Source organism: Triticum dicoccoides, chromosome 1B (assembly GCF_002162155.2).
Source record: "Triticum dicoccoides isolate Atlit2015 ecotype Zavitan chromosome 1B, WEW_v2.0, whole genome shotgun sequence".
NCBI classification, from domain to species: Eukaryota; Viridiplantae; Streptophyta; class Magnoliopsida; order Poales; family Poaceae; genus Triticum; species Triticum dicoccoides.
The window spans coordinates 122187670-122199453 of NC_041381.1; the positions used below are offsets into that span (position 1 = coordinate 122187670).

Here is an 11784-nt window from a genome sequence, read left to right on the forward strand (position 1 = left end):
AGGATCAAATTGATATGCACAAGCTATCGCCACCTTGGGAAGGACCCTTTGTGGTCAGCAAGAATCTGAACAATGGGTCCTACTACCTTATTGATATCCGAGACCACAAGGGCACACGTAAGTCGGAGGAGGAGACCCGCCGGCCGTGGAATATTGCTCATCTTCGGCCTTACTACACTTGAGCCACTAGCTCTCATGATGTACATATTTGGATGATGTATATATTATGATGATTATAATAAAGCCGACATCCCTAATAAAGCAGGGCCTCTGTTGTTTCATTTCCAAGAATAATGAGTCTTTTTCATCATAATGGTCAAGAGGGGGCTTCCTGATCGTATTCGAATCATAGCTGTCATTACCCTCTTGATCGGCGCAATGCTGAAGTCATTTGGGGGCTTCCTGCTCGTATTCGAAGTATAGTTGTCATTACCCTCTTGATTGGCGCAATGCCAAAACCTCATGGTCACTAGGGGGCTTCCTGATCGTATTTGAATCATAGCTGTCGTTACCCTCTTGATCGGCCCAAGGCCACCAAGCACTTGGGGGCTCCTGCTCGTATTCGAAGCATAGCTATCAAATAACCCTTTTGGTCCGGCTTCCTGCTCGTATTCGAAGCATAGCCTCGTTTTCTCGTTTTTGCGTGGTTTTTTGAACATTTTTTCGGTTCATCTTGATACCATCTTGACATATGATTTAAAGTGATTTAGGCTATGTAGTCTCAATTCTCACAGCTCATATTTGAAGCATACCCGTGTTCTCTGTTAACCCGGCCTGGCTTTGGACGATAAGTCGCCAGTAAATGATGATATTAAATACTTGGAAGTATTGGCTTCTAAGTCTTGGATTATCACCCTTACTACATTGGTATCATAAGCCGACAGTATGATTCAATATCACAGGTATTATATTTGTTATGATTATATCTAATTATGACTAAATCGGCCCCATTTACACATTGTTTTACACATCAGTTATTATGCATGGGATGTTATGACCCGCCCTGTGGTAAACCGCCAGAGCTCTTGTGATTTACTTGTGTGCAGGATAATTCTAAGTTTTATCTGCACAAATCAAAGTCAAGATAAGTATAAAAAGATAATTTTCAAGTGGCGGCTCAAACAGCATTGGGCAAAGCATAAACGTGCACGATGGCACGACAGAGCAAAGTTTTTGCTAGCCTATTACATGACTCAAGAAGCCAAAATGATTAAGTGTTTTTCAAAAGATCAAATATATGAACCGCCCAGCGGATCAATCTTCTTGGCTCTGATGGCTTGAAGCTTCCAGATCACCCTTCTCCACTTCTTCATCCTCTTCTGCTGCCTGGAAGGTTAGTGATGACCAGTCAATGATATTTAAGGCTTGAAATTCAGCTTCACCATCAATAAGCTCGGACGGGTCAACTTCAAGAGCAAAAGTGTGCTTACAAATTGGGGGAATTAGATCCATCACTTTATAAGACGGTGTAGGCAGCTTCTGATTTTCCATGTCATAAGCCGGTTGATATCTGGACAGATCTGTTTCATTGGCAATCAGACTGGCCAGGGGACGTATCTCCTTCACGCAGGTGGCAAGGTCTTTCTTCTCAAAGGGAGTGCCATCTTCTTTCACGCTTGGATACCCGGTAGATATATCAGCCGGGTCTAGCTCTGGTAGCCATGCTTTGGCTCGGCTTAAGGCGGTCACAGCACCGAATCTTGTAGATGATTGCTTCATCTCATTAAACCGCTCACGCAGAACAGAAAACTTCCTCAAGACATCAACCAAGATAGTAGGTTCTTGATTAGCCGGAGAATTGTGGCCAGTGCGCGCTGAGTCCCAGTATAGAGCTGCTCAACGAGGGTGTAAACAGCCTTGAGCTTTACAAGCATCTCTTGGCTCAGATTGGTGCTCCTTGGACCTGAATCATAGTCATGGATTGGTTAGAGGCGGCTTATAAAGTCAAGAAATATATTCAAATTTGATACTAGCAAGGCGGCTCACCAAAGATAGCAGAAACCATCTGAGATACATGCCGTTTTATGCCGGTCAACTCAGTGGTTACCTCATCAAGAGTCGCATCCGCCTTCTCCGCCCGCTGTACCAAAGCAGTTTTTTCTTCAGCATAGGTGTTTCTTTCAACCTCAAAACTGGTCTTCAGCTTTTCCGTTTCAGCCACGCTAAATTGGAATTTTGAGTCGGCCTTTCGGGTCTCATATTCTTGCACCTCCAGCCGGGCTTTCATGTCAGTTAATTGAGATTGAAGTTGAGCAGTGGTGTCCTGTACATACACCGGTTCAAAATCATGTTTATATTTGGATTACAGGAAAGAAGTCCCAAGCATTTTGCGAGCAAGAGTACTTGGCACTTGGGGGCTAATGCATATAGGTTGTCTTTTCAACACTTTATGATGATCCATTCATGAGGGCGACACAAGTAAAGTCTGCTTTATACACAAGGATACAAAGGACCGGCTCATTCATGCCGATTAAACCGACCCTTGGGGGCTACGGATTCAGTGTTAATCCTTACAAATTTGCTTTAACCCGGATGGGGTAAGCCGTATTTTGGAGAGTTCTATCAAAGGGTATTATTCATACTCATGGTTAATTTAAGTCTACAGCATATTCAATTTCATTATAAACAATAGACTTGGGGGCTAACAGGATGTGCATAAATCAATAAAGAAAGAGTTCATACCTCAAACTTTTTATGCATCTGCTTCACCATGTCAACTTCAAGATCGCGACTGGTGTGCACTTGATTGAGATATCCAGAATATACTTCACCAATGCTCAGTTGAGAGTAGTTGGCAACGTCAAATCTCACTTTGCACCGTTCAATCTGTTCTTCCTTGGCAGAGTGCTTGGCTAAGACAGTAGATCTTCCCGGCTCTTTAAAGCCGGTGCTGGTAATCACCACATCATCATCATGTGTCTCAGCCAGTTTAATTGGGCTGGATGATTCAGTATTTAAGGGATCATTGGTCGCTTGGTTGACAGAAGGGTCAGGAGTCACTGGTGGAACGTCAAGAACTAGTTCTCTGGTTGAGGGGCTGAGGTTTCAAGCGCTGGAACTTGTTGCTTCGGTTCACTGACTTTGGGGTCATCAGCCGGCTTGGTCACCCTTGCCTTCTTGCTAGGCTTGGCCTTTCCACTACATGGGTCATGAGAGGTCACTATAAATATAAAGGAGCGTAAGAAGCAAATAATAAGTATTTGTTATTACCCAGGAGCTGTTTGAAAGCCGGCAGATGGGACTGTGATGAGTCGCCGGAAGAGGAGCGAGATGTTTCCTGATAATTTGAATCGAAAGAATTAAGCGGTCGGCGGATGAGATCCGCCAGAGGATAAGAAGAAATTTAGATCAAGGATAACCTCATTTCGACATTTCCATGGAGTGTCCGGTAAGCCGGAAGATAATTCTTCGCCACCACTGGTCCGAGTTTGTCACCGGCTCTCGTGCTATTGTTGCTTCAAAAGAAAGTGAGGATCTAGATGAGCTAAGGGGTGTGAAAAGCTTACTTTCCGGGTTACTCTTTGAATTTTCTGTGTTGGCTCAGAGTCGGAGGAAATGATAGTTGCCTCTTCCTCGATTGCTTGATTGGTCCCTGTGTCATCCTAATGATAATTAATGTCAATAAGATAGTTGAAAAAGGAGCCAAGAGAATCAAGAGCTACCTCCGACTCAGAGCTGTCGGCCAATGCAAACAGCTCGGAAGTACTGTTCTTCTTCCTATTCTTCTTGGCGGTTCTCTTGGCGGCTTTCTTGGTAGCCCTGGCCCTTTTGGCAGCTTCATGGTCATATTTCTTTTTCCAAAAATCATCTTCAGCCTGTGACAGTCATCAGAGCGAGTTAGTAGAATATTGGAGTGCTGAAGGGAAAGTAAGTAATTTAAAGACTCAACTTTGGTGCAGGGTTAAGTTCGTAGAAAGGGTTCAGACCCACTTTGCTGCAGTCTGTCGGGTCTTCATTCAGAAGGGACTTTTTCATTTCATTGATGGCGTCATCAGTTAGACGCACAGAGCTATGGCGTAGTGGATCTTTCTTGACACCCGTGTAAGAACACATTAAGCCGGTGCGGCAACTCAAGGGTATGATCCGCCATGCAACCCAGCATCAAACCAAGTCAATATCAATTAAGTCGTTTCCCAGAAGCGCTTTAACCCTTGCAATGGTGGGGGCGAGTTTCTTACGTTCAGCAGCGGTCAACTTATCAGCAAGAGGATGTTTTGAGTCAAGACGCTGGGCACGATAGCCTGGCGGTCGGTTCTCGTCAGCTGGAGAGATATCCTTGCAATAGAATCATGTCTGGTTCCAATCTTTTGGATGACTCGGCAGGCAAGTGTAGGGGAAGATAGCACCTCTCCTTCGCTGAATTGATATCCTGCCAAGTTCCAAGCTGGGTCCGTTCGAATACTCATTTTGGCGGTTCAAATAAAAGTATTGCCTAAATAGTTCCACACTTGGCTCCTCTTGAAGGTACACCTTGCAGAAACTTTGAAAATTGCATATGTTTGACACGGAATTGGGTCCGATGTCTTGAGGATGAAGCTCGAAAAAGTGCAGAACATCTCGGAAAAATTTAGAACCGGGCGGTGACAAGCCCCGATTCATGTGATCAGTAAAAACGATGAGTTCATCGTCCTTTGGCTGAGGTTTTTCTTCTTCCAGATCAGGGCCGCGATAATGCATGACATTCTTCTCTGGTAAATAGCCAGTTTTCACAAAGTCCTTGAGCGTGTCCTCAGTGACAATGGAGGGAACCCAGTTGCATGAAGTGGTTGTCTTAGGAAGCATCGTAAAGGAGGAAGCCTAAAAGAAAGAATAACTTTGCCGGTTTAAAGTTGATTCATTAAGCCGGTGGAAAACACTACAGTACATATTCAGAGTGGCGGCTTAAAAGGGGCCTAATGATATATGACTAGCTACAACTGGTGATGTAAGCTGCCATGACAATATTCACAGTTAAGATCTCTTAAGAAGGGAAAATTTTGCTAAGTGAGAGACAAACAGATTTCATAGATTGAAGCTACAATTTCGGATCTGTGGCAGTACAGAAAATGCAGTAAATTCTAAACCTAAATATTGCAGCAGCAGGAGAACTAGCACAAGGGTGAGATCTTTGCAGCTGTAAAGCAAGTTTTGAGATAACAGAAGGAGTGGAAACAGGTTCCGCGCCTCCTAAGGGATATATTTGGATCTACAATAAGAGCTAACTAGAAGTACATCGAAGAACAGCAAAGAACGACGAAGAACAAGAAAGAACAGGGCTAACCCTAATATAGATCTGGAGCACGGGAGGGTGAACGCTTACAGATGGACATGAACTGCGATGGAGCGTCGGCGTTCTCTGGTCCCGTTTAGGTTGATGCATCGACCAAGGGTGAGGAGGACGGTGAGCTTCGCGGCGGCGGCGGAGCTTGAAGTGGCAGATGAGTCGTAAGAGGAGGAGGAAGACGAAAAGGAGAAGGGGGGAAATGAAAGGAGGCGGTCTGACCCTATTTATAAGGAGAAGGGTGAACATGTAGGCACGAAAGACGAGGAGGTCAAAGAATGATTATCCAGCGGTTCGGACGCCTCGATTTTCGGAAAGGTCATTAAAGAAAAAGATTCAATAAGATATATTGGATATTGTGTGAAATTTATGACAGGTGACGTCATTGCGGGTTACCACGATCGCAGAAGATGACGTCATGGCGGGTTATGAGATCTCGCACAAATAAAAGAGGAAGTATTTTTTCTAACTATTCCACGACACATCCTGACTATCCAACCCAAGCACCTTTTGGTAGCGACCGACGAAGGAGTAGCTCCGCTTGGGGTTTTTGTAGGGCTGAAAGTTGTACTCTTAAGATCGTCATCATCCGGATTGAACTCTCTTGGCATGTAAGTACCACGACTAGCATCCGGGGCCCTGCCACGGTTCGTTCAGCCTCCTTTATTCCCACCACCCCTCTGAAAAGAGTAGTCCTCTCTGCGGTGTTCAAAGGCGATCAAAGTGGGAAGGTAGATAATGTCACTTGCGGCTTGCACTACATTGCCATGTTCCTTAGCCACATGGCTGACAAAGTCGCAAACACCACAAAACATGGGCATTTTTTCGTACTCAAAATTGAAATAGACCTTCTTCTTCCTTAGGGTTGGGCTAGCACATCTTGTCAGAGGTTTGCGAACATCCAAGTTGATGCGCACTCGGATCGCCCCTCCGTGTCCTTCCACCGATCGCTCATCAACAAACTCCGCCACTCCTGCTTTCTTAGCCAGTTGTGATGTGATGCTACATGTGCGCATCTTCTCCTTCAAGCTCATGATTCTCACACATGCCTGATATGTGAAATAACTCTGTATCCTCAAGTTCCGACCAACCATCATAGCTAGCCAGCAACATCGGGCAGTTACAGAATAACCACGGACCGTCACGCATCACATATTCCCAATCTACCAAGCAGTATAGTTGCACTGGAAAGAGGTTGTCTTTGATTGCTCTAAATTCCACTTCTTGGGCAAGATTCCACGCGGACCTCATGGCTCCAAAGAAGGCTCCATGGCTGAAAGTGCGTGAGGTATGAATCCTTGCCAGTGCCATGAATTCGGCATCCTTCTCTAGTTCCTCAAGGTCTTCCTCTAAGACGACGTCCCCCTGTTCATCTTCGCGTAGGTTAAGATATTTGAACTTGTCTCCCAGGTCCTCGGTGTTAGATGTAGAGCCACCTCCACCAGAGGACTCAGTTTCTCTGACCTTCTTTTTTTCCACGTCAACGCCGTGTGCGCCACCGCTTAGGTCCGCTCTGTTCTTAGCAGCATCGCTGTCAACTCACGAAGTAGTAGAATTCTCGCTCGCCATCTTCCCAGAAGCCAACGAATACGCGATCCAGGTCAGTGCATGTCTCCTAATACGGTGATGATCTCTCTTAGATGAAATTGAAGGGAACTCTAGGTCAGATCCGGGGAGGAGTTGGCGGATATCGTAGCCGCCAAAAGCTTATCGCCTGGGAGAGGAAACCCCAAAACGGGTACGAGACGTTGTATAGAAAATATGTGATCAAATATCAGTATGTGCTTAGTACTGTTTACGTCATGCTTATGATCTATTTTCTGCATTAAATTAATCAAACAATTGCATATTACTCAACAGCAACAAAAAGCATCAACTAAAAAAACATGTTGCAGCTACTGTATCATATTGTACATGTGGACGCACATGTAAACGCCACAGGGGAACGAAGAGCCGCGGCCGAGCCTGCTAGCTAGCAGAGGAGCGACTCGACGAACATGTCGTCCCGGGGTTCGTCCTTGGCCGCGTAGCCTCGGTGTCCGGCGGCAGGGTTGGCGAGCATCTCGAGGGTGTACGGGGCCTGCCCGGCGGCGGCAGGACAGACGACGACCGAGCTGTCGGAGGAAGACGACGTCGGCAGCGCGCGGCTGGCACCGGCCCCCCTGCCGACCGGCACGTCGTGGCTGTGCCTACCCTCGTAGGTGGTAATCACCGCGCGGTTGTCGTGCGAGGCCCGCTCCACGTGCTTGCGCACCGGGCAACCCACCGTTGTGCACTTGTAGTAGCTCCTGCAACGTCGTCGTCACGGTACAAGTAAGAACACAGGGTCCAAGGGATTAATTCACGTGTAAGATAGATAGACTACCCATCCCATCATGTGAAAAAGGAGAAGGGTTACGAGTTGCCTGCTGATCGAAGGTAATTAATTCTCACCTGGGGTTGGGATTGCCCTTGACAACCTTCTGCCCGTACTTCCTCCACCGGAAGCCGTCGTCGAGTATGTCTATATCGCTCAGCGTCTGCACCACAAGCCTGGGCTCGCGCACGGGCTTCACGCAGGCGACGGTGCCACCTGAACTGCCCTCGTTGTCACCGTGCTCCTTCCTGACAACCAATCAAACACACAAAATCTTCAAATTAATCTAACAACACCTACGAGAAAGCCAACCGCAGTGAAAATTAGCACAGCGTTACTACTACCTCCGTCTCGGTGAGTAAGTCATTCGCGTAGTTCTAGGTTGATGATTTAACTATCTAAATATGTATTATATGTGACAAAAAATATATATTTAGAAACTACAATCGTGTAGAAATCTAGTGATATATTTTTCATGACATATAATACATATTTAATTCCTTAAATCAATGACCTAAAACTACGTGAATGACTTATTCACCTAGATGGAGGTAATAATATTAGTGATCTTGTACTACCGGCGCTTGGTCTCGGGCTCAGCGCCATCACCGAGTATTAGTTTATAGAGGTAGTATTTGGCAAGCAATGACCAATTACTTACCGGCGCTTGGTCTCAGGCTCAGCGCCATTGTCGGCCTCATCGTCTCCGAATGTGACGGATGAATTCTCAGGCGTCGGGCCAGAGTGCTCCGAGCCGTTGGTATGATCCTCCGCAATGACCGCCGCACAGCCGGAGGAGTTGCGGCGCGTGGAGGGGGGCTTCGGGTGATCATGCGCGCCCTTGTAGACAATCTGCGTGATGCGGCCGTCTGCAAGAGAGCGTTCCACTTTCTTCTTCATGGAGCAATTGTTGTAGGTGCACTTGTAGTAGCTCCGCGGGTTCTCGCTGCCCTTAACTTGCTTCTGCCCGTACTTCCTCCAATTGTATCCGTCCTCAACCTGCTTGTTGTTGTCGCCGCTGCTGCTCTTGTTGCTCACTTCTACCACTTGTTGTTGTTGTTGCTGCTGCTGTTCCTGCACAAACATATGTGTCTTTGTGAGCTACGACTGTATTATCAAAGAGATAAAAAAAAAGCATAACAAGTTCATAATTTATACTAGCATACAGCCTCGGTGCATGCTGTAACAGTTAAACTAAGTTAAGACGTTGAAGCATCATATGTACTCCTATGTACTAGGGTAGTTTCGACAATAATACTGAATATCTTTGTACTAGTATTATGTACCTTGAATAAAGGTAAGTAATTTGTTTGAGCGTTGACCGTGGCGTTGGGCTTCACTGCGTGAAAGGAGAAGCCAAAGAGGCCGCTGTCTCCACGGCCGACCTCATCCTGCTGAAAGGTGTTCAGATCGGCGCTCGCCTGCCAGTCGTATCTCCGCGCAGGGATCGCACCTGTAGTCGGAGACGCCAATATCTGACGGAAACACAGGCGGCAGCTAAAATCAGCACCACGGATCATAAGCACATACGAAACTAGCAAAAAAAATGATTTGCACATCAGCAACACGAGATGGAGGAGGCGTACATGAGAGTAGTTGAGGAGAACGGGAGAGTGGAGCAGCTCAGCAGGGCTGAGACCTGCAGGGATGGAGAAGCAGGAGAAGGGCGACGCTGGCGACGAGATGGGCAGGCTGGGCGGCTGCGCGGACTTGAACTTGGGCACCCCGGCCCGACCCCCTCGGTTGAACCCCCTTGGCGACCCCTCCACGTCGCCGGCGCCAGACCCTGATAGAAGCTCAGTGAAGGACGTGATGAACGGAGGCGGCGTGAACGTGAACCCTGCGTGATCCAAGCTCCCTGTGGAGGAGGACATGGCGATCGACGGAAGGAGCAGCGAGATTTTTTCGAGAGTAGAAGGAGCAGGGAGATTAAATATTGAAATTGAGACTTGGGTTGGGAGAGGGGTGGTGTGATTGGTGAACGGAGGACAGAAGTGGTTGCTGGGTGGCGCCTTAAGTAGATGCCGGTAGCACAGCAGTGGACCTGTGGCTGTACTGATTCCCGGCAAGCAAGCAGCAAGCCCGAGGAGGTGTACTGGTCGCTGACCACGTGGGGTAAGAGTGTCAGTGGACGTCAGCTAAAATGGGAACGTGATGGTTTGCAGTGCTTCCGCGAAGGGAGTCTGGGTCAAACCTCGTGCGGCTTTGACCAGTCAGCCAGGGCGGCGTGGTTCGGGGAAGTGAGGTTCCGAGAAGAAGAGATGGCGTGGGTGCATCGCCAGCGACAGCATGAGCGTGGCGTGTTCCCACGGCTCTCTTCGCGCGTGCAAATCCGGCTGTAATAGTATGTGCGCAGCTCCCAGGCCGTGATACTTTGGTCTTTGCGCAATACTTTATTCCAAGTAGAGCACAAACTGCACAGGCATGTGCTTTTCTAATACTCCTTCCATTTCTTTATACAATGCTACTATAAAAAATACATTTTGCATCTATACAAGGCAATTAACAGTAACCGAGACAAAATTTAATGATGTTTTCTTGTACTCCGGGTACTCGGCCTCGTAGAGAAGACGCGCATCCGGCTCCTGGAGGTGTCGGCGGCCGAAGCCGTTCGCCACTGCACCGTCGCCTGGGTATCTCTCGGTCATTTCGCTCTCGGCGGGGAAGGCAGTGGGGGGAGAGCTCGTCGGCATGAAGAAAGCTTTCGCGAGAGGGAGAGGAGAGGTTGTGGCGCTCACCAGCAGGGAGGGCGCCTTTTTATAGCCGAAGCGGGTGGCGGGCGGGGCGGCATGCGGGCGGACGCGTGGCGCATGCAAGCGGACGCGCGTCGGCGGCGTTTTAACTGCGCCGCCCGTGAGGCATCATTGGAGGCTGACCGGCGCGGCAGCATTGATTCCCATGAGAACTGAGGCGATGAGGTCGACGAAGCGGCCGTCTCGCTGACTCGGCGGGCCCGCGTCTGTTTCGCGCCAAAACGCTCGCCCCGACGCCCCCGAGCGTCCCCCGGCGCGTCGGGTTCGGCCTGGGTCCACCGGCGCTGATTTCGGCCCAAGCCGGCGAAAAAGGGGCTCCTGGGGGCGCGACTGGGCCGTTTTTTCGGCGCCGGCAAAAAAAAATTCGCCTGGGGAAGCCGTTCTGGGGACGCGGTTGGAGATGCTCTATCATTCTGATTTATATACAAGTAGCCAAAAAATAAGTTTTAATAAAGATATTTATCGCCATATACGATAACAAAATCCGGATAATTTATGATGCTCAAAGTGAACTGAAGTTACGAATATTTGAGGCATTATTATAATGCTATAGAGTCAAAACTCGACAATTGTTGAATCTTTCTAGGATTGGACACAAAATATTTCAGAAAGGTTCTTGCTTCTTCATGGACTTGTGGTATCATTCGAAAAGGCAACATGAAAAGAACAAAAAAAATATTAACTATAATATTACCACTTTGGTTCATCACCATTGACATGAACAATTTAAGCATCTAGATCTCTCTCACATATAAAATTATGAAACTGTTATAAGAAACGGTTAGCATAACGGTTATTTGGAGCCTTCATGATGTAAAAAAAAGGTTATTTTTTCATCTACATCATCTATTGAAGATGCTTCGATATTCCATGGATCAGTCTTGTTGCTAGCAAGCTGCTGCTAGATAAATTATTCCATGGATCAATCATGTTATTTAAACAAAGACAAAATCCTGGGGCTAGACGGTACTCCCTCCATTTCAAAATATAGTGCGTCCGCGCTTTCCAAGGTTCAACTTTAACCATAAATTTAGCCAACGAGACCGACTGTGGCATGAGAAAAAATTATATAATTGAAAACTTCTTTTAAATACGAATTCACTGGTATAACTTTTGCTTCCGCCGCAGTCGGTCTCGTTGGTTAAATTTATGGTGAAAGTTGAAGCACGGGAATAGTACCATCTAGCTCCCTATGTCCGGAAAAAGTTGTCCAGCGCTTACTTCCTCCATTTCAAAATTTAGTGCGCCCATGCTTCCAAAGGTTCAACTTTGACCATAAATTTAACCAACGAGACCAGCTGTGGTGGGAGAAAAAAATTATATAATTGAAAAGTTCTTTTGAATACGAATTCACTGGTATAACTTTTGCACCCGTCACATTCGGTCTTGTTGGTTAAGTTTATAGTCAAAGTTGA

General features: G+C 47.1%; 2 protein-coding genes across 2 annotated transcripts; both read right to left on the reverse strand.

Moving 5' to 3' along the window:
• Positions 1–1521: 1521 nt before the first annotated feature.
• On the reverse strand, positions 1522–3082 carry LOC119322778. Its single transcript, XM_037596294.1, has 3 exons — positions 2683–3082; positions 1987–2263; positions 1522–1903 (listed from the first exon to the last, which is right to left on the reverse strand). The coding sequence occupies exons 1-3, from the start codon at positions 2710–2712 to the stop codon at positions 1755–1757; spliced, it is 456 nt and encodes a 151-aa protein (XP_037452191.1). The 5' UTR covers positions 2713–3082; the 3' UTR covers positions 1522–1754.
• A 3972-nt stretch (positions 3083–7054) lies between these two features.
• Positions 7055–9590, reverse strand: LOC119322770 (probable WRKY transcription factor 26). The gene is made up of 5 exons (XM_037596281.1): positions 9203–9590; positions 8903–9091; positions 8278–8690; positions 7694–7864; positions 7055–7548 (listed from the first exon to the last, which is right to left on the reverse strand). The coding sequence occupies exons 1-5, from the start codon at positions 9488–9490 to the stop codon at positions 7233–7235; spliced, it is 1377 nt and encodes a 458-aa protein (XP_037452178.1). The 5' UTR covers positions 9491–9590; the 3' UTR covers positions 7055–7232.
• Between the last annotated feature and the right edge of the window lie 2194 nt (positions 9591–11784).

Coding starts and splice junctions, on each gene's coding strand:
- LOC119322770 (XM_037596281.1), bottom strand. CDS start 9,490: ATGTCCTCCTCCACAGGGAGCTTGGATCACGCAGGGTTCACGTTCACG. Junction 8,691..8,902: donor ATTACTTACCTTTATTCAAG/GTACATAATACT, acceptor ATGTTTGTGCAG/GAACAGCAGCAGCAACAACA. Junction 7,549..7,693: donor AAGGGCAATCCCAACCCCAG/GTGAGAATTAAT, acceptor ACGACGTTGCAG/GAGCTACTACAAGTGCACAA.
- LOC119322778 (XM_037596294.1), bottom strand. CDS start 2,712: ATGGTGAAGCAGATGCATAAAAAGTTTGAG. Junction 2,264..2,682: donor AGATGCATAAAAAGTTTGAG/GTATGAACTCTT, acceptor GTGTATGTACAG/GACACCACTGCTCAACTTCA. Junction 1,904..1,986: donor GATGGTTTCTGCTATCTTTG/GTGAGCCGCCTT, acceptor ACTATGATTCAG/GTCCAAGGAGCACCAATCTG.